This window comes from Mus caroli, chromosome 4 (genome assembly GCF_900094665.2).
Source record: "Mus caroli chromosome 4, CAROLI_EIJ_v1.1, whole genome shotgun sequence".
NCBI classification, from domain to species: Eukaryota; Metazoa; Chordata; class Mammalia; order Rodentia; family Muridae; genus Mus; species Mus caroli.
The window spans coordinates 41,131,754-41,159,749 of record NC_034573.1 but is presented as its reverse complement, the minus strand read 5'-3'; the positions used below and the strand labels follow the sequence as shown (position 1 = coordinate 41,159,749).

The 27,996-nt window shown below is 49.2% G+C and overlaps 1 protein-coding gene across 1 annotated transcript; it reads right to left on the bottom strand.

Moving 5' to 3' along the window:
* Galnt12 (polypeptide N-acetylgalactosaminyltransferase 12) lies at positions 1–27,689 on the bottom strand. Its single transcript, XM_021160646.2, has 10 exons — positions 27,276–27,689; positions 18,856–19,025; positions 14,610–14,799; positions 11,559–11,744; positions 10,752–10,869; positions 9,307–9,483; positions 5,032–5,163; positions 3,447–3,560; positions 2,583–2,729; positions 1–602 (listed from the first exon to the last, which is right to left on the bottom strand). The coding sequence occupies exons 1-10, from the start codon at positions 27,629–27,631 to the stop codon at positions 462–464; spliced, it is 1,731 nt and encodes a 576-aa protein (XP_021016305.1). The 5' UTR covers positions 27,632–27,689; the 3' UTR covers positions 1–461.
* Between the last annotated feature and the right edge of the window lie 307 nt (positions 27,690–27,996).

Genomic DNA, 27,996 nt, shown 5'->3' with positions numbered 1-27,996 from the left:
TAAGCAAAAGCATTCTTTATTGTATGAATCTAGACTATCTCACCCCACTCACACCTGAAGAAATCAAAACAGTATTTCCAGTGTCCACCTCATCCCCCTGAGAGAACTCTAACTCAACATTCATTTGAGGTACTAACAGTTTGTGTAAAGTGTGCTACAAACACCCAGGATGCTTTGTATGTATCAAAATAAAGTATTTACCTTTTTTTGCTAATGAGAATAAAAGGCACCATTGTAAAATGCACATCTGGATAGGAAAATATCCTTTCCAAAGGCAACATCTTTGCCCTCAGAAAGCAGGATGCCAGGAGACATTTTTAAAGTTTTCAAAATCTGTACAAAGCTTATTCACACTCTTGTGACACCCAGCACATTCACGAATGACAACCGTGTACGTTGTCCATCTCATTGGGCACACAGTCCACAGCCGTGGCGGGCGTCTTCCTTGGCAAGGCGATGCACTACGCCATGCGCTCCTTGAAGAACCACCTCTGGTTATCTGAGTTGGTACAGTCCCGTAAGTATGGTGCAAAGCCGTCGTCTGACACCTTCTCTGTGGCCTCCACACATTTCCTGCTGTGCTTGTGAACTAAAGTGCCATCCTACAAATGAAAACATTGTATGTTCAAAATGATTTTAGTGATTCCTCAGAAAAGCCACGTTTCCCTTAAGGCAGATTTTGAAGACCCCAAGGAGTGACTTTTAGCATTTCGTAAATGTCAGCAATGCAAAACAGCGCCACCTGCTGGCTACTCAAGAGGATGGGAGGGAGCCTCTAGCTCTTCACCACGCCCCTCCTTCAGTGAAGTCACAGCCGAGATCCTTTATGTACATACACCTCCCTCATGTCTTTCCATCACCTAACTCCAACCATGACTTCCTTCTCCTGAGCCGATTAACAGCATCACGTGACATTCTAACTTGGTGGCAGCATATCCAGGTGAGGGACCTGAGTCCCCAGGTCACCTGTTCTCAGCCTGGTCACAGTCTCACATCCCAGGTCATGGCAGTCTTTGACAGCCAGCTTGCTTCCTCAATACTTGCTGTGGGCATGGAGAGCCTCTCTTTGCTGTGTATCTTGCCCCTCTCTCCTCTGTAGTGTAAGAAACATAACAAGGGGCCAGCAGCCAAAAGTGACAGTGCATAGGCTCCTGGTTCCGAGGGAGAGGCTTTGCTAACTGCTAGATGCTGTTAACCCTCACCCTTCCATGGCTCTCCAAGTTTCCCCCTGAGGAAGCTAAAAGTAAGGGGCTCGCTACAGCATCTCTCTGGCCAGCCTTCTACACAAACCCACGTCTCCAAAGTGACCAGTGAACTTTAAGGTAAAATCTTTGTTTGTGTGGGGGCTATGCACGTTCACACACATAGGCGTCTACACATTCATGTATGTGTATGCAGAGACCAGAAGATGACAAGGTATCACACCTCCACCTTCTTTACTTGAGACAGGGCCTTTTCTGACTCTAAAGCTCATCAATTTAACTAGCCAGCCTGTCCTGGGAATCCCTGTTTCCTAAGTACTGCCTCCCAGGTGACCTGTCAGGGCTTTTCCGGGGGGTGGGGGTGCTGAAAGTCTGAACTCCAGTCTTCATGCCTGTGTGCCAAGCATGTTACCCACTGAGCCATCCCGCCAGCCTTACAGTGGAATTCTTAACGCAGCATGTGACCAATCTTGTTTCTAGATTGTACTATAGTTCTCTGGGGGTGGGGGTGGGGTAGAAGAAAAATGCAAAAGGAAGAGGACAACAGATTGTGGACTGTGTGGATTATTTTTCCTAAACTATTGTATTTTAAGACAGGTCTTGCTAGCCTGGAACTCACAATCCTCCTGCCTCAGCCTCCTGAGTGCTGGGATCATAGGAGTGTGCTACCATATCCAGATCTTACTTTCTTCTGTCAAACAGGTTAACACCACAGGGTTAACACCGCAGCTCTTCCAGGGAGCCTGCAAACTCCACTGCTTATTATTCTATTTCTCTACAGGAAAATATATTTCAACTTTGAATGGGATTTCGGACTGCTCACAAATGGGTCAATCAACAGTATATGGAAAGCCAGCTCTATCCCAGGCTGCCTCTTTGGTCCCATCCCAAACAGCCATGAGTTCTCTACAGGCCCTCACAGCTTCCACAGGAAGTCCCGGGAATCTCTAAGTCCTTCCTGGAGCAGAGCAAGGCTGCTGTTATCAAGCCTGTTTCAGAGCAAGGTGAAATGATGCTCAGAGAAGAAGGGTGGGTCATGCCTGGGTCTAACCTCATGTTCTGGCACTTGGGTCACTTACGACACTCGTATACCCACCTCACCCCCACACATTAGTGTCAACTCTACTTTCTATTACAACCCACAGCAGCTCATAATGTAAAAGACTGAAAAAGAAGAAACCCTCACTGTCAGCTCATAATGTAAAAGACTGAAAAAGAAGAAAGCCTCACTGTCACCAGAAGCCATAGACTCACAGTCATTCCCCCAGGGTCAAAGTGAAGTTTCCAGTGTCTGAGAACCACCGGGACCAGGCTAGAGTACACCTGGCTTCCGCACAGTCGCACAGTGGGCAGATGGCACCGAAAGCTGCATTCACTGACCTCCTGTAGGATGAACTCCTGGTTCTCTGGGACGGTCTCTCGGCAGAGATCCATGACAAGGGTATCCTTCCCGTCCTCCACGGTGATGCAGGCTTCGGGCTGGCGGGTGTTATAGCGTATTTCTTTCCGGGTCGTATACTCGAAAAACTAACAACAGTTTAACAACCAACATATGTCAGCTTACCTTGTGATATGGAGGAAGACGCCCTGCACAAGTTTATCTAGGGTGGTAATTTCTCAACCTGCATATCAGACATTCACATCACAGTAGCAAAATCATAGTTATAAAGTAGCAATGATAATAATAATATGGCTGGAGCTCACCACAACATGAGGAACTGTATTGAAAGGTCACAGCATTAGGAAGGCTGAGAACCACTTCTCTACGGGAAATAAGTGAGGGTGGGTTAGAGCACCACCCCTACCCCACACCACCACTGCCATGACCCTGTAGTACGGTTCCAGGTATCTTGAGGTACTAAGTTGACCTCTTATTTAAACCTAGATAAGACCCTACTCCTGGATTTTTTTTTTCTGTCATGCCACATCCAAAGTAACAGACACCGTGAATCCCACATGCTAGGCTAGTGCTCTGCCACTGAGTGATACTCATGCAGAGGGCTAGTGAGAGGGGTAAAGGCTCTGACGACCTCACCTGAGTCCTGTCCCTGGGATCCACATGGAGGGAAGAGAGAACTGACCCCCGCCATTCTGACTTACACACACACACACACACACACCACACACACACAGAGTAGGTATATACACACACACATACACAGGCAAATAAATACATATTTTTTAAAAAGTGTTTTAAAAGAAGAGCAACAAAGCTTGCCCCTCCCCATCAAGGCCCAGACCTACCTGGTTCTGACCCATCCCGTGGCAGAGGTACAGAAGGACCTGGTGGCCTTCAACATGGTTTTCATTGGGAGGATTGTAGTCAAGGCAGTACCCTCTTAGTCCTCTGTTCTGGAGCTAAACAAGACACAGAGGTGGCACCTCAGTCTAGATTTCCACACACCAAAAGGACTCCACACAGGTTCAGCGGGGAGAACACAATGAGAGAGGAGCCCTGTCGCTTTGTCCAGCTCTTTCCAGTCACTATAATGTTTTCTTATGCTAACAACAGATGGGAACATGGCCAAACTTTAAGACAACAAACCTGGCCTAAAAGCTTGCACCTCTAACTGCTCGGTCACAGCCTTCTTGCTGCCCTAGCACAATCTTGGGTGTGGCCTCACTTCCACGATTAGGAAACACGGAGGAGAGAGGTACAGCTTACCGACAGTGCCACGAGTGAAACAGTACGCACACAACCAGGCTGGGGTAAAAGCAGTCATGGCAGAGAAAATGAGGAGGTGTGGCTCAGACTAAAGGAGTCTTCCAAAGCAAGCTGCAACAGCCCGACACAGTGTGTGGATCCCCACTAGAATCTGCAACCACCCACAGAGCAACCTGAGAAATGGAGGAGTGTGCGCTGAGTGGCAGAGTGAACAGGAGCGAGGCTTCGTGGTTACGTGGCAGGCTTCATGGTTACGTGGCAGGCTTAGTGAAAATGTGGCAGGCTTCGTGGTTACGTGGCAGGTTGTGCCCACTTGAGTGTACAGAAGGAAATCACAGGACACCAATAGCCAAAAGCACCGAGGCAGGACAGGGAAGAGGAAGCAAGAGGAAGAGAATGTTGACTACAGACACAGGACTCATTACACTATTCCCGGTGCTTCGGTACATTTGAACACTTTCACCTTGAAAACATAATTTAACACTAAACCCTGGCTTTGTAGTTATCCAAAATGGGACAGCAGCATCTCAGATAGGCAACAGTTAGCCCATAGGGAGATGGTTCAGCTCCTAGCAAAATCAAGACTCTCGCCTTGTTTGGCCTCTTTTTTTTTCTCTACATATTCTGGATGACTGGAAGGGAGTCTTCTGCCTCTGCTATTGCTTGTGTTGTTTCTAAGGGCCACAAATCACTAACTGGCCAGGCCATTAAGATTAAAGTAATCTGAAAATACTGGCAGAAACTAAGACACAGAAACCCCACATATGCCCATGCCCCACAATTAACTGACTGGTGAGATGTTCAATGGGTGCATGCATGTCCACACAGGTCTAATGACTGGAACTTGGTCCCCGGGTCCCAGAGTGACAGAAGAGAAGCCACTCCTGAGAACTGTTCTCGGATCTCCACATGCAGCAAGACATCCCAGTTAATTAAACAACAAACAGTAGCTCACCCCTGACAATTTCCAGGTGCCTTCCAGTCCTGACCTTGCGGACCCAGGGCCCAGACGCCCAAGGGGAGAGGAAAGGACGGTACATACATGATCAGACCAGAGGGGTGAAAACGGGGGAGGTCTGGGGTGCTCACAAATGGGGAATTCCTCCCCAGGACTGTTGTTCAGACCTAAGGCAAACATCCACTCCACCATGACCCACCACTTACCATCCCAAAGAAGCCAGGCCTGTCCTCCGGCACGTGCAACTCTGGGTACACTGTATCTAAGAACCACTTGAAGTCTTTACACTGGAGCTTGGCCCGAAGCTTCTTCCTCTCTGTCACGTCCCCAAAGGGTTCCTGAGAAAACAACAGAACGCTGAGTCCCTACAGGCTGCCTATCCACAGCTGTTCTCGATGAAATCACTAGCTAATGTACAAGCCACACTCTTACTGAGCTGGGTGCTGGGCACAGAATATTCAAATTGTCCCCTGTCCTCCATATGTGCACCACTGGCACCTTCACAGTCACATAAAACAAGTGAAATGAGATTTATTTTTAAGAGGAAGAACAGGGGGACAGCAGTGTGAAGGGACCAGATACTTATTGCCCTTTTGGGGAGGAGGGTGTCACATGTCAGTCTTCAACAGAATAACACATTAGAGTGGGGACAGTCACATCAAAGGCAATAAGCAGAAGAGACTGTCACACTGGCAGAGCTATGGGGTCAGGAGACAAGGCACCTGCAGACAGAGCCTAGGAGCCCCCACATCAATATCCTGGACCCATGCACCCTGGTGGACTCTAGCCACAGGCTGTTCTTATGTCTAACCAGAGGAATGGGATGGCTTACGGCTGTACCCTTCTTATTATTGATATATGAATATTCACTCTCAAACACAGGCAAGTGGCCTAGATATCATTTACTATAAGTGACCGGCATGTTCAGTATAGTGAAGTACAAACATATGCTGAACATTTGACTCACTAATATGAGCTCAAGACTGCAGCGAGCAAGTGTTTGACTTTACAGGCACCCCCGTTGCCCTCCAAGAGCGTTGTTTTGGTTTTGTTTTGGTTTGGTTTGTTTTTTTTTTTTTTTTTTTTTTTTTTTTTTTTTTTTGAGACAGAGTTTCTCTGTGTAGTCCTGGCTGTCCTAGAACTCACCCTATAGACCAAGCTGTCCTCGAACTCAGAAATCCGCCTGCCTCTNTTTTTTTTTTGGTTTTTTGAGACAGAGTTTCTCTGTGTAGTCCTGGCTGTCCTAGAACTCACCCTATAGACCAAGCTGTCCTCGAACTCAGAAATCCGCCTGCCTCTGCCTCCCAAGTGCTGGGATTAAAGGCGATTGCCACCACTGTCCTGCATTCTCCCAAGAGCTTTTGAGTAATGAAATAAAGCCTGCCACCAGGTAGCACAGCAAATGTTCACACAAGAACAACAGCAAGGTCTGAGATATGACTGTCCTTGCTCTAATTTGTTTTCCTGCTGAAGACTGGTGAGGGACACCAAGGAACGGCAACATATAAACATCTGGATGTCACATCTATTGCAATGCCAAGTGCGGGCCCTCAAGACCAGGGTCCGTACGTAGACCCTATATGACCTTGCCTCCAAATTATTTCTGATTGGTAAATAAAGATGCTGACAGCCAACAGCTGGGCAGAAGAGACATAGGTGGGGTTTAGGATTCCGGGTCTGGGGTCTGAAGAGAACCATCATGAGAAGACTGTGAAGGGTGATGAAGAAAGACACCATGAGTTAGGAGTCAATAAAGCATGGGCTTAAGGGCTGGGCAACTGGAGCCTAGAGGAGACACAGTAAGTGATAACTCGGGTTTCAGATAGGAGAGTAGATTCTGATAGCATAGAAGGGTAGAGACCTGCCCAGCTCTTGTGCTGTTTGAAGCTTACTATAAATAATAAAAGTTGTGTCTTTTATCCAGGAACTGACAAGGCAGGGTAGAAACCCCAGGTCCGGATTAAATAATGTCTACGACATCCCCAGTACTTCCCTCTAATAACCTTTCATTTGTTTTGTGTCAGCCTGCATGCACATATGGAAACCAGACGACAAGTTGTGATACTCGGTTTGCTCCTTCCATCATGTGGGTCCTCAGGACTGAAGTCAGGTCTTCGGACTTGGTGGCAAGTCCCTTCACGAGCCATCTCACTGGTCCCACAAGTCCTTTCTTTAACGAGTCACAGTGCCCACCGCTTTAACCAAAGCCCACCTTAGCATTGAGCATACAGTTGCATTCAACACCTACTGACATGTTTGTTCTGGGGAGAGGGGTACACTTTGAGAATAGCAGCTGAGAGTTCCAGGCTGGTTGGCAGTGAGGAGCAGGTATTTTAGTCTGTTGCTCTAGGCAAGACAGAAAAAGCGGAGGCAGATGATGGGGAGCCTCTAAGATACAGGGCCTTGCAGCAGATCAGGTTGTTGGCTCCTGGGTTCAGCTGAACTGAGAAAAGCCCCCTGGCATGCAGGCCCCAGGCCTGCTACCGCCTCCCCTGAGCTACCAGGCCTTAGGGAGGTTCCTTTAGTTTCTCAGTCTCCTTCCCTCCTCCTCTTCTTCCCCCTCCCCCTCCCCCTCCTCCCATTCCTCCCCTGTCTCCTTGTGTGTCAGACTTCAAAGCTATAAGATGAGAATTTGGTAGCTACCCTGCAGGGCCTTGGGAGAATTTTCCATCAAGGGCCAGGGCAGATGTCTTAACGACCTCCTGTGCCAGCAAGTGGCCCTTAGATATGCAGAGCTGGCTTCTGACCTACAGAGATGGCTGTTTAGAGGCCATGGACCCAAAGCCTTGTGACAGGAGCAGGGGTGGGGCAGATCCATAGGTCTCTAAGGCAGGGACAGAATGAGGCTCTGAGGCACAAGCAGCCCCTGAGGTATGGTCCTGAAGAGAGATACTAACTTGCTCTCATAGGGTCTCATTCATCACATGGAATATGGGCTCAGCTCAATGGGTGGCTGGATTCCATGGGTGCAGGGATATAGCTGTGGAAGAATAAGGCTGTAGGTTTGTGAACCATTCCAGGGAGTGCAGGATGAAGGGCACAAGAGACTGCCAGCTAAGAAGTCAGGTGTGCTCTGAGCAGGAACTTCAGACAATAATCTGTGCTTAACTCCCAACCCGAGCACATGGGCTCAAGAGGAAAGCCAAGACCCCTGCACCAGTGCCAACAGATGACACCATACAACCCAGACTAAATGTGTCAGCACAGCCAAGACTGGCAGTGCCAACAGATGACGCCACACAACCCAGACTGGACATACCGGCGCAGCCAGACCTGGCTGCTCTCTAGCTCTTTACCTCCGTGTTGAGTCGCACTGTCATGGACATCCACAAATAATCCCTTCAAATCGTTCAACACGCATGCTCCCAGGAAGGTCTAACAAGGCCAATGCCTTTCTGAGTTGCATTCACACTGTAAAAGTGTCTTTTCCACAATCTATTGGGGCCTTGGATTTCACACCGTGTTTCTGACTTTATCAGCTGTGGTGGTTTGAATTTGCTTGGCCCAGGGAGTGGCACTATTTGCAGGTATGACCTTGTTGGAGTAGGTGTGGCCTTGTTAGAGGAAGTATGTCACTGTGGAGGTGGACTTTGAGACCTTCCTCCTAGATTCTTGGAAGTAAGTCTTCTCCTAGCTGCCTTTGGAACAAGAGGTAGAATTACCACCTCCTCCAACCCTACGTCTGTCTGGACACTGCCATGTTCCCGCCTTGATGAAAGTGGACTGAACCTCTGAACCTGTAAGCCAGCCCCAATTAAATGCTGTCCTGTATAAGACTTGCCTGGGTCATGGTGTCTGTTCACAGCAGTAAACCATAACTAAGACACAGCCATCTAAAGTGACTACCAGTCAGTGCTTCTTGCATTCCTAAATGTAAGAAAGTGACGCAGGGCCAACAATATGGCTCAGCTGTTAAAGGCACTTGCCACAAAGTCTGACAACATGAGTTTGATTCCTGGAACCTACGTGGTAGTAAGAGAGAAGCAATTCCCCTAGAGTTGTCCTCTGACCACAACACATGTGCCACAGCATGCGTATGCCTAAGCATAAACACACACACACAAATAAATAAACACAAGAGAAAAATACCTAACAGCTCTTATCTAAAGGTGTTTTCTCTGTGAGATTGTGATGTGCCTTGCAAAGAAAATACCTGTAGGTAAGAGCTGTTCAGACATGGGTTCCAGTGCCCTTGGCTAAGCAAACAGTGTTGATGAACCAACAATCAATCAATCAATCAATCAATCAAGAGTCCTCAAACAGAACACATGAATGGTATGTCCTGATACGCCTAACACTCCCAACTAGCTGGCAAAACTATTGTGTCTGAGCCTCACAGGAACCTAATATTGCTAGAAGCAATGGCATGAAAATCACTAATTCAGTATTTGTAGCAGCTTTTATAAAACATGGTTCTGTGGATTGTGAGAACTGACTGGGTATTCCTACCCATAAATGGAAGAAGAGGTTTTCTCACTCACCAGGCGGGCCTGGGGATTCCGGTGGTAGTAGAGTTCTTTAAATTCATCCATCCACACTTCTGCAGCTCGGACACTGTTGGCCAGGGCCTTGCTACGGGAATAGGGAGCTTGCTTAGGGAAGACGTGGCCCACGTGGGAGCACGGGTGCGTTTCCAGTGTGCCACCACACTGCCAGATCTGCAATGGACGTGGAGAGGGGAGGTCACACAGTGAGCAAGGGATGGCTGCCGGTCCACAGGGAGTGCAGTCTGGAGGTGGCACCCTCCAAGGCGCTCACCCTCCCCAGGGACAGAAGCCACTAACTGGCATGCACCTGGCACAAAGGGAGAGAATGAGAAAGCAGCCCTGAGACAGGCAAGACACAGAAGCTAAGAACCTCAAGGCCCAGGCTACAGCTCATGCACTTGACTGGCGTGGGCCCTAGAGACCACGCCAGCAACCCACTTCCTCGGCGGGTCGGATGTGCCTTCATTACCTGACACCACAGAAGAGAAGAGAGCAGCAAGGAAGAAGAGAGGTTTGAAAGGTAGAGAGGAAGCTTCTAGAAGAGGCAGAGCGTCCTGACACCTAGGGAAGAGGCAGAAAAACTGTTAGAATCACACCCAAAACTCAGGTCACTTGGGGCCTCGTTTTCCCAAAGGCATTCTTGAAGGAGCCTAGCATCTGGTGTTTATAATGTAGGGTGTGAACACTGTGTGGTAGGGAGGAGGCCAAATTCTTCTTAGCTAACTGTTTTCAAGAGGGTAGGACAACAGAAAACATTGCTAAAAATATTGGTTTTGATTCTGAAACACGTTAAGATTCTGCTGACGAGGAGATGGCTGAGACACTAAGGCTCTGCAAGAGGGGCTTCCAGGGCAGCAGCCAGGCCTGCGGCAGAGGGCAAGCTTCAGACCACAGACTCAATCAATTGTGTCTGACTTTGTACAGTGAACCTGTGAACATGCCTGTTTAAAAGACAGCGCCCCACAGTTATCAGCTGTGCTACATGCAGGAGCCGCCTCCTAAGCTGAGCACAGAGGTCAGAAAGCAGCTCCAAGAGGTGGGCCCAGGACTCTGGCTCTGGTACCCGTTCTGAGTGAGCATGGGCAAGTCATGGCCACTCCTAGCCTCAATTGCAAGAGAGAGAGAGAGAGAGAGAGAGAGAGAGAGAGAGAGAGAGAGAGACGCTAGAAGACTTGCTGTGCTGTTTCCAGCACAAGTCTGGCAGAAATGTAAAAGTACATCTCCCAAAATAGCTGACTAAGACATCAAGCATGTTGCTAAGATGTGCTTGTCAATGTCTTTCAGGTTAATTGGATATGCCTCCAAGGCTGAAGAGGGGGGGCAGCACAGGGGGGGAGGGAGAGATGTGTGTGTGTGTGTGTGTGTGTGTGTGAGAGAGAGAGAGAGAGAGAGAATATGAGAAATTAGAACACAGAATGAGTCCAAACAAGACTACTCACCCTAAAGGAGAACTCAAGGTTTTCTCCTCCCCAGACTTCCATTCCTGTATCGTAAGACCCCAGATAATCAAAATATCTCTTACTCACAGCAAACAGGCCCCCAGCCATAGTTGGAGACCTAGAAAAAAGTAGTACCTATATTTCAATGCAAGAGACACAAAGCCCTCATGAACGGCTGAGCAACCCTCACCCTGCCACCCCCGCCCCCGAGTCTCTGATCCACGAAGCTGAGTGGCTTTCATGTATTCATCCATCCACAAGCACACCTGAGCTCACGCTCCCTCTGTGCCTTACACCAGGCAGAGCCTGGAGGCCCACAGATACACCCCACAGCCCTCGCTTTGAAGTTCAGATGAGCTGAACAGCCAAGTCTTCCATGTGTGACAAAGGCTACCCAGAGCCCTGTGAGGGAGGGGAGGGAAGATCCAAGCTTCCTGAGGAGGCGAGGTCTGGGAAGAAGGAGCATGGCCACACCCCCTGACATGAACAATGGCCTGAGCAGGAAAACCCCAGTGCTGTTAGAAGTTTAGAGATCAGAGGCTGGGGAGCCAGCACTTGCCTGGCAAGTGTGATGCCCAGGATTCCACCTTCAGCTCAATCAGGGAAAAGTGCAAATTTTAGCTTATGCATGCTTCTCCCTATTAAAATTTTTAATTAATTAGCTGAAAGATACCAATATAAAGTCTATCTGTGTAGCAAAGATATTTGATAAGATAAATGCTCTGGGGAAGCACCGATGTAGAGAATGGAAGCCATCCCTCCCATAGGACAGGCTCTGAGATGAGTGGCCAGGAAGGCTAACCTGACCTGATAACATCTATAGGAGACCGCATCAACTGCCGCTCCCGCTGGGGAACCACGTGCCACGTGAATACCAGCCGCCAGTCAAAGCCGCCAATCTGGGGCTCTCCCGAGTTGCCCAGGTACTCAAAGGTGTTCCAGTCAATCACATCGATAACAGGGCACACCACTGCGGACTCCTTCTCGTGGATCCTGTAAATACCCAACACATCCATCTCATCTGTCTGCTCCAGACCTCGCAGGGGGGCAGCAGGACCACTCCTGGGTGAGAAGACCCACCTCCCTTATTCGGGGGTCTGGGTTATGTTGGGGGCCACCATGGAGCATGGGAGAAGGTGGAGAGGAACTGAAATGGGAACATCCCACAATTCCATCTCCTCTCTTCCCGTCCTCGGGCATTCTGGCTAAATCTGAATCTCTTTCAAAGAATCAAGGCGTGTGAATATCACACATGCTCAAGTTCTCAGGAGTGCAAAACGCTTCATCAAGAAACAACTATCTCTGGGATGGCTTGGTGGATAAAGGAGCCTATGGCCAAGACTAATGACCCGAGTTCAATCCCTGGGACCCACCTGGTGGGAAGAGAGACTGACTCCTCCAAAGTGTCCTCTGACTTCCACACATGCAGTGTGAGGTACCCATGCATGCTTGCTCTATCTCTAAATGTGATGCAATTAATTTTTTTGATAAAAAAAATTTATTTTAAGACCAGAAGATGTACCAGGCATGGTAGTAAATGCCTTTAATCTCAGCACTAGGAAGACAAGATGGTTCTTTGGAGAGTATGAAGCCAGCCTGGTCTACATGGTGAATTCCAGGACAGCTAGATAGAGGAACTATGTCAAAAATAAAAAGGAAGAGGAGAAGGAGGAGGAGGAAGAGGTAGCCTGAGGTCAGGCTCATAGTTAGACTCTCATCTTTAAGGATTTGAACATTGCTCTTTATTTGCTATACTGTATCAGCCAAGTCACCTGATGTCTCAAAATCTATTGCCTCTATGATAACAAGATGGAGATGTGTCCTCACAGGACTAAAATGAAGATTCCCAAGGGCATGTCTGTAAGCTCAGTGGATGAAAACCTGGAACCACCGCTTTTCTTTCCCTGTTACTGTGAACAATGCAGTGAACTAAAACGTCTTAACTTGTGTGTGTACACATCATCAGCCTGCACACATGCTGGCTTTGCTATCCACAAACACTCTCCAAGACCAACTGTCCATCAGCGTGACATCATTACCTTTGACACATGGGAGAAAATGAATTGAAAGGGAACTTCCCCTTGGGAACTCATTTCTTTGGGTTACAGCAGGGAGGGAAGCTATCTCAAATGTAAGTAAGACCTTCCAATCTCGGCATAGAGGACACATGAAACAGAGAGGTAGACTGGAGCCGCTCCTGTCCTAGACCAACAGAACAAAGTCAGAGAGACAGCAGATGCCAGCTGAGGTGGGACTGGCAAAGGCCATGCCGGAGCAGACAGTGCATCTGTCAACACCCACCTCTTCAAACAAACTGAGGGACTGTTGGTTAGAAAGGTGGAGCAGACTAAGGACAGGTCTGCTTGGCTGCAGGTCTTTGGTGGGAACCACAGAGAGCCCAACTTTAGACAAAGAGGAACCTGAGGAAATGCCACACTAATACTCGGGTGCAGGGCTCTGCCTTGGGGGTAGATGTATGCATGGGGAAGTTTCCAGAATTAAGAGCACATCGTGCATTACTCAGCATCCTCCGCCTGCAGCACACCAAGAACAGTCTTTGACATGACGACCCAGACGTCTATTTCCAGAGGCCCCTGGAGGGAAAGGGCCAGGATACAGCTAAGACTATCAGGCACAGCCTGCAGCCCTATGGGTCTCATTCCAATGTGTGCCAAAGTCCTAGTGAGCTTTGAACCCATCTAGAAGCTCAGTGAAACTCTAAGAGTCAGATACAAACATCCTCTGGGTATTTTCAATGGATCTGCAGAATGGCCTTGCTCACAGGGAGGAGCTGCGCTGATAGTCTAAGAGTCTGCCACTCTGATATTCTGTTAGCTCACCAGCTCAGGGGGTAGGTTGGCATCCACAGACTTCACACTGGCCCCAAGGGTAGCCATCTGCTTGCACGTTGTGGGAGAGACAGGGGAGCCGGTTGGCCAGACTCTAGATAGCACACTATATAGATCTGAACCTCAGCCTCCAGCTCAGCTCTAGAGAAACCCCGAGGCCGTCACTAATGACAGCTCTGACCTTTTGTCTGCCTACAGTGGGGATCCTAAACAGAGCTCCATCTGGGGGAACTCCTGGCTTGCTAGCTAACTTCTGCCTTCTATAGTAGACAATTGGGAAGCCTGGGAGAGGGAGACACAGAGGACCACAGCCAGACCTACAGTGTAGACAGCTAGGTAAGAGGCTGGGGATGACAGGGAACAGCCTTGAAGACGTGTGTGTGTGTGTGTGTGTGTGTGTGTGTGTGTTTTATTTTTAAAAAGTATACTTTACAACTAAACTAGCATAAAGGTAAAAATACAGGCTAGGTTCTTTCTGCTCATGTATACTTGCATTTTTTAGTTCTGATATTTAAAGAAATTAATATTTTTTTAAATTGCAGGCTCTAGGGATATGCTTCAAATATATAAAGCTCTTAGTTCAACCTCTAGTACTATATGCACATACTTGTAAATACACACACACACACACCTCCCTACCTCTTTTAGGGTCTGAGTTTCAAGGACCCCAAGTGTTGTACTTAATGAATGCTGAGTAACTCCAGTATCCATGGCTAAGTGAGCCGTGCTTGAAACACACATGCAAATGCACATCCCCATGAAGAGTTCGTCTGCAACAACTTTGTAAGCCTGGGGTTGATGATACTCCATGGCTCTGCTATAAGAAGCTGGCACTGTAGCAGTTCCCAACAAGCTGCCAGTTCTAAGCACCTTTCACACACCACTTCATTTACCATTGCACCATCACAGAGATCCTGCTGAAGGGTACCAGATGTGGGCTGACACCCCAACCCCCTCAGCAGCCAAGGTAAATCTGTCCTTGCTTCCACCCCCATGGGGTCTCACACACCTCTGCAGCAGAGGCTCCAGCCACCCCTCATGACATTCACAGTGACAGTCTAGGAAGGTCAGCACTTCGCCCCTGGCCGCAGAGGCTCCCAGTAGCCGGGCTCGCACTAGGCCCTCTCTCCTGCTAGCACGGATCAGGCGCACCTTGGGGAGCTGTGACAGCTCGTTGGCCAAGCGCTCCTTCAGGTGCTCTGTGGACACAAACAGAACAGTGGTCATTGTCCCACATCTTTGGCAGAGCAAACATCCCAGCCCCCACCATCCAGTGTCTGCCCGATGCTAAAAAGTATTTCATAAGGGACTGCAGAGAGGGCTCAGTTGTTAAAAATCTGAGGTCCCCTTCCTGAGGACGGGATCCAGGTTCCCAGTACCCACATCAGGCTGTCCCTAACAGTCTATAACTCCATTTCCAGGGGTTCCAGCACTCTCTTCTGGCCTCCAAGGGCACCAAATACATATGATGCATGCACACACATACACGCACACTTGTGGCTGATTTTTAATGTTATGTGTGCATGGATGTTTGGCCTACCTGTAGATTCATGCATCATTTGCCTGTTAGGTGCCTGCAGAGGCCAAAATAGGGTATCAGATCCCCTGGAACTGTAGTGACAGACCATTGTGAACCATCAGATAGGTGCTGGGAACCAAACCCAGGTCCTCTGGTAGAACAGCAAGTGACCGCTATTAACCACTGAGCCCACTCTCCAGCCACCAAATAAACCTTTATTTAAAAGTCCCTCAGAGGTTGACTTGTGCACATAAAAGCTGAAACCAACTGAATATGGTCCCTTGCCTCTGTGGACGCACTGTGACTAAAGCTTCCTCACCAGGATGGTGAAGTTGGGAGCTGGTGGAACCTTTTGGAGGCGGAGCCTATGGGGAGGCCCTGAGGCTGCTGTGAGAGTGCACTCCAGGGGGGACACAGGACTCCTGTCACCCCCTCTGCCCCCAGCCCCAGGCTGGGAAGTATAACTTCCCACCAACGCCTTCCACTATAGCATGCTGAAGATGAGAAACGGAATTCCCCAAACTGTAAGCCAAAGAAACCCCTTCTCCCTTCTGAGCGGCCTGCATCAGGTATTGCGATAGTGACAGAAAGCTGCCTAAGACATAGTTTTTATTAAAACAGTAATTATGGTAGCAGACATTTTCCTTGTTTGGAATCAGCACTTTATAGGGTAGCAGCTACCACAGCTTGTCAGGGGATGTGCACATCTCGGTCTGCAGAAGAGGTTACGCATGAAGATGACAGGCAACAACTAGCCTCCAGTCTCCTAATTCCAGGACAAGGAGTCACACTCTGACTAGAGGGTCAGGGGAGGATGATGGGAACCCACTTGAGCCAAAGAAAGGGAAGAGAGAGCGTTTCCCTCGCCACCCAAAGTTCTCATCCATTAGTGAATGTTCTATGTCCTCTCTAGACGTGCTTAACACACTAACATTCCTCACTGGTTTTCTGTTTAAGCTCTAAATGACTGCCCGTGAGCTGACAGCACAGATGAAGAAGGTGACTTTACAAGCCACGCCATGACAGTTGACCTCAGTGTGGTGTGTGCACCCTGAGACACATGTGGGTTTGCCGTAACTGATGTGGGGTGTGCCTGTGCTGTTCCCTAGGCTGAGGAGTCGACCCTCAACTCCCTACCCCCTACCCCACAATCAGTTCTGGTAAGCAAAGAGAAGGCAAGTGGAGCTGCCATGCCAATGGCATCCCAGGCCTCGTGGCTCCTCCCTTGCTCTCTATGTGGCCACCACAGGAAGGTCAGTAGCAGCTCAACACTCCCCACTGTGAGGGACTGCACTTCTGTCTGCTCAAGAACTGTCTAATTCCCACCAGATAATATAAGCAATCTGGTATTTGATTTTTGGTTCTGATGTTGATGTCAGTCCATTTGGTTGGTGATCAGTGTTGGTATGGTAGACAAGAGCTAAGTTTACAAATCTGACACCATTTCATACAAACAGAAGTTATCATTTAACGAGGCATAAGTATTTTCAAGGCACTAACATGCATCCCTAGCCTCATCTCACGTAGTCCTCACTGTGAGCAATCCTATACTGTAGGACTTATGATTACCCCTTTATGGAGACTGAACTCATTAATGCCAGAGCTCAAAGCTGTGGAGTCCCTGGGTAGGCGTGGGGTCCAAGCCCTCAGTGAGACGTATGAGCGGGCTGCATGTGACCTCATTTATTTTTCCATGTAATTCTCTGACAGAGGAGTGGATAAATGTATTCTCAGGGCAGAACCTGCAGCTCAGAGAATAGGAGTGACTTCCCAAGGTACCATGATGGTGTGGCCAGACCAGGGTAGAGCTTGCCTCAGACCCAGGGATCCTCTACCTGGAGTTCAGGGGCCCCAGGCTGTGCTCAACATCAAACTCCAGCCCTTGCTTGTTCTCCGTCTCCTCCCTGCCAGGGATTCTAGCTGAGCTCACAGTCAACAGAATAAAGACTGTAATTCTCTCTTCCTTCTTTCCTTCCTTCCTTCCTTCCTTTCTTTCTTTCTTTCTTTCTTTCTTTCTTTCTTTCTTTCTTTCTTTCTTTCTGCTACTTTTTATTAGATATTTTCTTTATTTACATTTCAAATGTTATCCCCTTTCCTACTTTCCTCTCCGAAAAATCCCCTATCTCCTTCCCCTTCTCCCTGCTCCCTAACCCACCCACTCCCACTTCCTGGCCCTGACATTCCCCTATACTGGGGCATAGAAGCTTCACAGGACCAAGGGCCTCTCCTCCCATTGATGACTAACTAGGCCATCCTCTGCTACTTATGCAGCTGGAGCCACAAGTCCCACCATGTGTTTTCTTTGATTGGCGGTTTAGTCCCAGGGAGCTCTGGGGGTACTGGTTGGTTCATATTGTTGTTCCTCCTACGGGGCTTCAGACCCCTTCAGCTCCCTGGGTACTTTTTCTAGCTCCTTCATTGGGGACCCTGTGCTCCATCCAATAGATGACTGTGAGCATCCACTTCTGTATTTGCCAAGCACTGGCAGAGCCTCTCGAAGACAGCTATATTAGGCTCCTGTCAGCAAACTCTTGTTGGCATCTGCCATAGTGTTTGGGTTTGGTGGTTGTTTATGGGATGGATCCACCAAGTGGGGCAGTCTCTGGATGGTCGTTCCTTCAGTCTCTGCTCTAAACTTTGTAACTCCTTCCTTTTGTTCCCCCTTTAAGAAGGATCAAAGTATCCACACTTTGATCTTCCTTCTTCTTGAGTTTCATGTGTTTTGCAGATTGTATTTTGGGTATTCTGAGCTTCTGGGCTAATATCCACTTATCAGTGAGTGCATATCACGTGTGTTCTTTTGTGATTGGGCTACCTCACTCAGAATGATATTCTCCAGATCCATCCATCTGTCTAAGAATTTCATAAATTCACTGTTTTTAACAGCTGTGCAAGATTAATTTCTAATTCCCCTTGCAGCTGGGTGCGGCTATGGTCTGACGTTCTGCCTGACGGAAGAAGGTTGGGAACGTCTAGAAAAAGGGTAAGTCTCTTGCAGCATCCTTTTAACTTTTCTGGCAGACCAGAATGGTGGGGTGTGAGGTGCTAGGCCAGGCCAGGCAGACTGGAGCTGCAGAATCCCCCAGAGGGGAGACATGTGTTAGGAGGGGACAAGTCCAGACATCATCTTGACCTATTACACCAAACTCCTGTCACCCCAGGTGAATTTCTGTCTGTGAGAACAGCCCAGCACCTGTAGGTCCGAGCACAGCCCGGCTGTTACACAGCCCACAGGTAGCAGCTGCCGAGTGTGTGATAGCTCAGGACAATGACACAGTTACATTTAAACTGCAATGACACTCAGTGATCTCTGTTGCTTCATTCCTGACACTTCTCCTCAGTTAAGCCCAACAGTCTCAACTTTAGCCAGTCACCCAAAATCTACTGGCGAGGGTCACTCCATGGATATACTAGTCACAGCTAAGCCAAGGCAGCCCTGTGTTTGCCCTCCCCTCCCCCATTCCCATCCCTGCCCAGCCTTGCCCCTGCCCTTGGCCATTCCTCATAGAGCACACTGACCTCTTGACGACCCACCTGTCCCTCTGAAGCTCTCTAGGTGGCTCCTACCAGACTCCTGAAATCTTAATACCTTATGGTGACCTCCAAGGCTCTCCACGTACAGCCTCCTCTCCCTGCTGGCCAATAGCTGACCCTAGAGTATGCCTCAAATTATCACTGAGCACACCTAGTCCCTCTTCCCTCTCCCTCTCCCCCTAGCCCCTGACACAGGGCTTACCTCTGTCGCTGTAGTCATCTACCAGAATGACCTCCTCCAGCAGGATGTCAGGGGAGGTCTCAAGAACACTGTAAACTGTCCGAAGGAGTGTGGACCAGGCTTCATTATAAAATGCTATGACAACAGAAGTCTTGGGCAGGTTATCATAATCGTATTTCACCTCTCTGCACCTGTAAACAGAATGTAACTTCAACAGCAGAAAAGCCCGAGCGTATAGCACTGGGGATGGAGTGACGATAGGGACACAGACCATAGTCTTTAGGCTTCCCCTGGGAAATAATCTACTAAAAGATCTCTCACTGAGCTCCAGAAGATGCTCAAGAGAAGGTGTAACCATAACGCCTGCTTATGGGATACTGGTTTCAAACCGTAAAGCAATGTCAAGACTTGGACAACACACAAACTAGACAGAATCCAAGGGAGAGAGCCTGTCACTCACTCGGGTCTTGGCTATCCTATCTGTCCACCCCATTCCAATCCGGCTCGGCTCAGACTGTTCCCTCCTCCTGGCAGTTTCTGCTTCCTCCTCCCTTCTCTTCTTGGAAAACCCCCTATGCTTTCCAAAAGCAGCTCAGCCCTGATCTCCTCTAAGAAGGAAAATGTCTGTCCTGGAGAGATGGCGGCCACACGGAGCTCCAGCACGGGGGCTCCTCCATTTCAACAGGTGCAGGTCACACGATTCCTGTCACCCAGGAACTGTGCCCACCTTCCCCAGCATGCAAAAGTCACTACACCTCACAAAGGTTGGAAGCCGAGCACACAAACTAGATACATGGCGTCTATAGTAAGGGACAGCTTCTGGGGGTGAAACTGAGCCTGTCTAACCATCGAGGTGGGGCCCTGACTAAGGCTCCTGGGAGTCAATGATCTCCTGGCTTGGTCAGGAGTTTGTGTCACTGTGCACTGAAGGCTCCTGGTCGATACAACAATCTATCCTCAGAATCACCTCAGGGCTGTGGCGCTCACTATGGGGCAATGCCTAGAAATTGTCAGCAGGAAGTGCTGATGGCAAAACGAGATGATAGCAGAGCCACCAGATTTCAGACTCTGGGACCATGCCACGGGATGAGCTGGCTACACCACAAGAAGATAAGCACCGAAGAGCAGCCAGTCTCCTGGCCTCCAAGAGAGGGCCTCGAAAGACAGGTGAGACTCGAGAGACACAGAGCTACACAGAGGAGCACAACCCACAGCTGCCCACTAACTAGCAATGCTTCGGTGGCCCACCTCAGTCAGTCACCAAGTATTTCCTGATTGCCTGCCATGTGCCAAGTAGGCAAGGGCTTTTATCCCTAGAGCTTACCTTCCGGGGGACAGTAATCAGGGAAGCAAATCAATCATGACAAAAATGACCTATGTAACAGAGGAAGTCAGGAAGGGTAGTGGACAAGAACCACAGAGGAGCGAGACGGAAGTGGCCATAGATAGAATTAGTGAGGTAGTGGGCTCTCTGCAGAGGTGACATTCCCCATGAAGTTTAGTGATTGTCTAACATGCATAAACCCCTGGGTTTGACCCCAGTACCACATAAACCAGGACTGGCGATGTACACGTATCGTCTTGGGACATAAAGAGAGGCAGATCAGAAGTTCAAGGTCATCTTCGCCGCCTGGGATACGTGAGACCCTGACTCAGAAAAGCCAAACCAAACCAGGTGGTTAGAAACCTAGCCCCTCAAAGCACATGTGTGACTTAACTTACCCCTGGCACGTTTTCCATTTTATTTTACTTTGAAGTTTTTCAAACAGGAGGCAGGAGGACCAGAAACTTCCACTGACTGTCCACCCAGGAGTTATCACACACGAGACCCCAACCCATGCTGACTGTCCACCCAGGAGTTCACACACACGAGACCCCAACCCATGCTGACTGTTCACCATCAAGAGTTCACACATAGGAGACCTCAACCCATGCTGACTGTCCACCATCAAGAGTTCACACACACGAGACCTCAACCCATGCTGACTGTCCACCATCAAGAGTTCACACACACGAGACCTCAACCCATGTTTATTACCCACCCCGCCCCCACCGTCCTCATCTCAGACTGTTTGTAAAGAAACCCCTGCATAGCGCAGCACCCACAGTTTCTTGAACATGTATCTCTAAAATAAAGATTTGTTCCTTAACGTATCTGTTTCTGCCACGCTTTAGAAATGGAATGTCTTTTGGGGCTACCCTAGCTCTCTGCTCTGTAGTCATCCATCAAAGCTAAGCAGGCGGCTGACAAAGTTTCAGGAACCAGAAAGGGAAAAGTTGCCAACTGAATTGTACAGAACAGATTCATTTTAGAGATGTCAGCATGGGACTCCACTCACATAAAATCCAGTATTTAATCTTTACCTCTGAAATCACTTCCTGGGCTGGAGAGGGAGTTAGTTCTGTGGTTAAGGGTGCTATTTGCTCTTGCAGATGACCCAGTTTGATTCCCAGTACCCATAATAGAAGGCTCACAACTCCTGTAACTCTAACTCCAGGGGATTCAACATCTCTGGGCCTGCCAGCACATACACACAAACATACAATTAATAATAAAAGCATGTACCCCGCGTCAGCTTCACGGGTTTGGTTTTAAAGCTGAGGTTCAGTGATGTCAAACGGTATGCTCAGCTCACAGAGCACAGGGCTGGGAACACACCGGATGTCTATAACCAATGGTCTTCTCGGGAGCTCCTGGCTCATTCCTCGTATCCAATAGGAGGCATCCTATATGGCACTCCTTCCCACCAAACAGTGATCTTCCCTTGCTCCTTCCCAGGGCCCTGTAGGACATTTTCCCAGGATAAATGTCACAACCACTTCTGCAGTGAGCCCTGAGGCTCCGTGGCCATGGCCTGGCTCTAGTACCACTGTAATGGCTTCTCTGGAATCACAAATGGCCTCTTGAGAGACTCTGTGTGGGGCAGGGAGCTTCTCTCCTCAGCCAGTTCCACAGTCTCATCCCAGCTGCATCCCAAGGCACTCAAGGAAAATTGAGCTGTGGCAGCAGGGACATCCCGCTGTCATGCAGCCAGGCAGGAGCGATACCTTCAGACCCCAGGCTGTAATTCATGGGCACAACAGTACCAGCATCAGGAAACTCTAGTAAGCCACACACAGGAGTCTGATCGATATTCAAGGTAAGAATTCAATCCAGCCTCAGAAGGAATAACATCAAAGAAGAAAGCAAAAATAGTATATTTCAAACTACCATACAAGAAGAGAAGACATGAAGAAGAAGAAGCAGGGAAGTGGAGGAAGAGGAAGGGAGGAGGAAGAAAAGGAAGAGGAAAAAGAAGGTGGTGGTGGGTGACATTTTCTCCATATTACAGTGTAATGGGGCACAGGAAAGGCAGCTGCCACTTCCTGAGACTATTCGAGCAGCCCCATGGGGGAGGCTGTGAACAGGTAAGTGCGCTAGGGGTCACAGTCTCCTGCCCCATAATGGGTTCAGATGACCAAGATGCAGGCATCATGTTGGCTGAGACTTTCTGAGACTCTGATCCAGACCCACCCATCTATGGTATTCCTAAACTCCTGATCAAAGAAACATAAAATAATGAATGGCCATTGTTATTTAAATTGTGACATTTTGTGTTGATCCATCCTTCAAAACAAACCATAAGGAAGTCCAAGATGAGGGACTCTTAGACCAACATCACTGTATTCATGTCAGTGGCCTGAGACAGGAAGAGGCTGAGTCAGGACACAACACCATGAGTGCTGGCCTACAATCCAAACACTGGAGAAGTAGAGGCATGGGGATCAGGGGTTCAAAGCCATCATCAGTCATATAGAATGTTCCAGGCCAGCTGGACCTATACAGTGAGGCCCTGTCTCAAAAAACAACAAAACAAAAATATTGCAACAAGCCAGGCATGGTGTGTCACACCTGTAATCCCAGTACTTTAGAGGCCAAGGCAGGGGGATGATGGTGAGTTCCAGGGCAGCCTGAGATACAGAGAAGCCCTGTGTTGTAAAACAAAACCAAATGAGCAAGTAACAAAAGACAAGAATATAACAAATATGACTTATAACATAAATGGCATAATCAAATCCAAAGTATCAGTATTAATGTGCACAATAAATATAAATGATAGAAATATCCGCTTAAAAGTCAGTCAACCTCCCTCCCTCCAATTTTCAGATATGAGGTCTCAGCTACTGCTCCAGTGCCATGCCTGCCTGCCTGCCACCACACTCCCTGCCATGACAGTCATGGTCTCACCCTCTGAAACTGAAAGCAAGGCCCAAACTAAATGCTTCCTTTTTATAAGGTGCCTTGAGCATACTGTACCTTCACAGCTATTTAGTGATATGCCTAAAGCATATAGGTCCAAAATGAGTGGGGGAAAAAAGGGGCAGGAAAATGGATCCAAAGCTGAGGAGGTTCTGTGGATCTGAGAAGGTTCTGTGGCTCTGAGGAGGTTCTGTGGATCAGAGGAGGTTCTGTGGATCTGAGGAGGTGTTGTGAAGGTTCTGTGGCTCTGAGGAGGTTCTGTGGAACTGAGGAGGTTCTGTGGCTCTGAGGAGGTTCTGTGGCTCTGAGGAGGCTCTGTGGAACTGAGGAGGTTCTGTGGCTCTGAGGAGGTTCTGTGGCTCTGAGGAGGTTCTGTGGATCTGAGGAAGTTCTGTGGATCTGAGGAGGTTCTGTGGCTCTGAGGAGGTTCTGTGGCTCTAAGGAGGTTCTGTGGATCTGAGTCACTGGCTAAAGGCCACAAGCTTGGTCTGACAAAGATTAAAAAAACATTCTATGCTTTGCAATCCTTTTTGGAAAGCAGAAGAAATACTAGTTTAATATCCACTTGATATGGGATGCTTCAGAAAGTTAATGTTGCAAGAGCAGATAAGCTCTCTCTCTACAAAAGAGAAGTCCCACAAGCTTCCTCCTGCAAGCTCAGCAGGGCACTTTCTGTCTTGTGGACAACTATGAGGAGTTATTCTGAGACCCTCTGACATCCCAAGTCCTGATCTCTGAGCCTAAACACACACCTAGCCCCAGCAGTCAAGGTCACAAAAAGGTCAAGAAAGCTCATTCCTCTAGCCAGCAGCAGACAGCTGTGTGGCTGGTGCTGGCACACATGACATCACCAGATATGGGTCAGAGGACACCACCACAACACAGTCACTCCACTTTCTTTCCTGATACCTAGATCAGAATGTGAGTGGCAGACAGCAATCATCTTATTACTGTATTTAATGAATACTTTTTTTTTTTAGTGTAATGTTAGCAACTCTTGGCCTGTGACATAATCCTTGCTAGTTTCAACGCAGTTATTATAAATTATTTCCTCTACTTTCCATCATACCATGATTCCTCTGAGCCAGCAGTCCAAAACAACTAGGTCAGCAGCTCCAGCCAGGTCACACATCAGAGCCACAGAAATTCTGATTTCATTGTTCTAGAGAAGGTCCCTGGCACTGAGAGAATTCCCTAGGACTGCAGAGCCCAACTATATGGGCTCCCCCTACTTGGGCCTGCTATCGAGAAGTAAAATCCTCCCTCCTCACTAGCATCAAATGAGAGGCACTGGAGAAGGGCCTGTGAACCATGAACCCATGAATTGACTATGCTGCTATCCAGAACCTTCGCTGACTAGACCGCTATCCAAGGGCCTTGTTTCCTCCTCGAGTCAGCACTAAACTAACAAAACAAAGCTGTGCCCGCAACTGTCAGATCCTCCACCGCATCTCAAGAAAGCAAAGTCAACTTCCCAAAAGTCCCTTTACTGATCGGACCCCGGTGCCAGACCTTGCCCTTGCCAGCAAGGGCCAAAGCAGATGTCTCTGGGTTGACCCGTCCTGTGTGTCCTCAGGCATGTATGCAAAAGGCAAAGTGAAGACAGCAAAAACTTTCGACTTTGCGTGTACGCTCATGTTCTCTCTCACCCACACATCTCGTGTATATTTTCCAAAGTCTGTTTCTATACTTGGAAAAAGTCTAGACAGATACACAGCAAAATGTTAATAACAGTTTTGCCGGGGTTGTAAGCTGATTTTTTTTTCCTTTTACTTTTGGAGTCTTGCTATGTGGCTCTGCTTGATCTGGCCCCAGACATGCACCACCATGCCTGCCTTAATGCTCTCTTGTTGGCATTTTTTTAGCTGTTTGGGGTTTTTGCTTTTCTTATTTTAAAATTTCTGAAGCCCACATATCTTGCTTTTATAATAAAAACAGATAAATAACTGTTCCCACCTAAAAAGGAAAACAGAACGTATCTACCCAGACCTTCTGGGTGACCTGCTGCATGGCTTTTCTTTGGTTTGTCTGGAAGTTAACTTACAGGCTCGCCCTCCTTGACAGTTAAGGACCCTGGTTACCTCTCTGCTGATTAACTGGACTCCTGAGGGACCCTATGCTGTGAGCACAGGATACCATCTGAATTCTCAACCCAAATCTCAAGATTGACTCATAACTACTACAGAGACCCCATCCTGTGTGGGGGTTCCCATTCTGTAGCTTTGGTTATTCAATCAATCTTATTCCCAAAGTATCAAATGGAAAATTCCAGAAACAAATCAGTTACAAAAGGAAGATTGTAAACCTCCTCAAATACTGTAATAAAAGCTTGCCCTTTCTATGAGATGAATCATTCATCCCCTTCCTTGTCCAGTGTATTCACACTGACCACCAACAAGCCGTAGTCACTTAGCAGCCATCTTGTTGCAGGACTGTCTCGGAATCACAGTGCTTAGTATACATAAGGTTTGGTACCACGTGAGAGAATTCAGACATCTACTAGGATCTGGAAGCTGCTCCCTGAGAATAAGGGGGTGGGGGAGGGGTAAGACTATTATTATGCAGTATTAGTGAGACTCCCTTGCAAGGCCCCAGCACTGCTAACCATATGGAGGCTGTGCCTCAAAGACTGTCCTGATCCAGACATACACAGCTCCAGTTCACCTTTCTCTCAGGCCAGCCAAAACTAAGGAGGCAGGCTCTGCTGCCCGAGTCAGAGGCAAGGCCCATCCTGCTGGGTTGGATTAATTTCCAGGGTCAATGGCACAGCAGGATCTAGTCTCAAATCCCGGCAGGACACAAGGCAGCTGCATCACCATGGAGACAGGAAACCGTAAGCCCCACAGGTCACCTAAAGTGTTTCAAAGAGATATTCACAACTCCTAACCATAAAGGAAATTGGATCCTGAGAAGAATAACTTTCCAGCCAAATGCAGATGACACGAAGGGCAGTTGAGGAAGAGGAAGTAAGCAGCACAGGGCCCTCCCAGGTGACACCCAGAGTATACAGACTAACCCTCATCAGTTCCCTAGTTGGCAAATGAGGAAACTGAGGCCAAATCAACTAAAGACTGAATCCCACTGTCAGAGACCGCAGAACTAGTGAGCAAAAGACCTGCCCTTTCAAAGAGCTGAAGCTGCCTGAGGCACTGGGTAGGAGTAGAGAATCCCTGCCAATCCCAGCAATTTTGACTCAGAAAGAGAGTGAAAAGGGCCTCGGGCACAGCCATGGCAGTAGGTGAGAGAAATTCAGTTAAGTCTGTTAAACTCTCCCTGATGGGGGCAGGGGCACAGCAGACCGCTGATCTCATCCTCTCGCAGCTCAGTGTTGCCTATGCCCTCTGAGTCCATTTCCAAAGTGGAAAAAAAAAATGAACTGTCAAGGCCTGGGGAGTAGAAGGTGGCAAGCGCCTGATAATCACACCAGGCTGGCTCTGTGGCTCTAACCAGGACCCCTTTCTGAGTTCTGTTTTCCAGGCAATCTACCGAGCTCAAGTGGGGACTAAAAGTTCTCTAACAAATTTAAAGGGTGGAGGCATCTGGGAGACCCAGGGTCAAAGGTGGCAGCAGCAGCTGCTGCGGGGTGTTTGCTTCCTTGTCTCTCACCTGTTGAAAAGCCAGCAGCTCCAACAGGAACTAGGCTCTGACTACACAGGATCTGCCCTGCACCACCTACAAGAGTGTGCTCGGCTGGACTGAAGAGTCACAGGCGCCCTCCCCACAAATCTCTTCTTCCCACCGCCCTCCACCCCAAGCTAGGACTTCAACAGCCAGAGAGAAAGGGAGGCGGCTCCCGGCCTCGGGCACGGCCATTGGGCATCTCGATGGCTCTGCTCTATCCCTGGGCAACAGCACACCCACACCAATGAATGGGGTCAGCCCTGTGCTAGTCGCCGTCAGCTCCCCGGAGTCACAGCCACACCCACAGTCCTAACTGCCCTCACAGGCACGAAGTAGGGGGTCTCTTCTGTGTGCTTAACTCGAATCTCACCCTGTCCCGACAGAAAGACAACTTTGAGGTGTCTGATTCAAGGGACCACTCAGTTACCAGTTTGACTTTCTTAGGTTCGTTCTGATTTTTTTTTAAACTTTCCCGCCTCTTCGCCCTCTAGATACGCCCCCCACCACCACCCCCGCTCTGCACCACCTCCTCCCGAGAAGGATGCTGCGTCCCACGCGCCAGTGCTCCGCGACTACTCACAGAGGGTTCCAGCGCTCGGGCAGGCGGCGGTGCAGCGAGATACGGTCGCTCAGATAGATGTTGATCTGGTGCTGCTGCACGCTCTCCTCCTGCAGCCGCAGCTCCTCGCCCTGCAGCTGCAGCCGCACCGCCTCCCCATGCGCTCCCAGAGCATCGGCGGGCAGCGGCGGCCTGGGCAGCACTGGCTCGTGACGCCCGGGGAGAGGAGTCCGCGGGGGTCCCGGGTCCAACGTCCCCGACCTGCTTCGAGCCCGCAGCAGCGCGCCCAGCCCAGCCAGGGCCAGCAGTGCCAGCAACGCCTCCCGGCCGCGCCGCAGCCCCCGCGGGCAGCGCCTCCTCACCGCACGCCCCCACATGCACCCGCTAGCTGCACCCCGTGGCCTCGGACCGAGGCTGGACCCGGATCCCGGAACCGCGCTCGCCCCGCCCCCGGCCCGCCCCACCTGCGCCCCGCCCTCTTCCTGGCTGCTGCCTCCCGCGCCCACCTGCCTGTGCGCACTTGGGAGAGCGAAGAGCTTGGCGACCTCTGCGGCGTGAGTGTGGGCTGAGCACAGTGCTCTGGGCGCTTTGGGGGCCCTTCCTTGAACTTACGTGACACTAGCACTATCCCGGATGGAAGGTCCTTAACCTTAGCCACTATGTGTTCAGGATGTGCTGGCCGAGACTCATGAAAGCTGCAGGCGGTTCTGTGCGGTACTCAGTGGCGCCTAGAATAACTAAC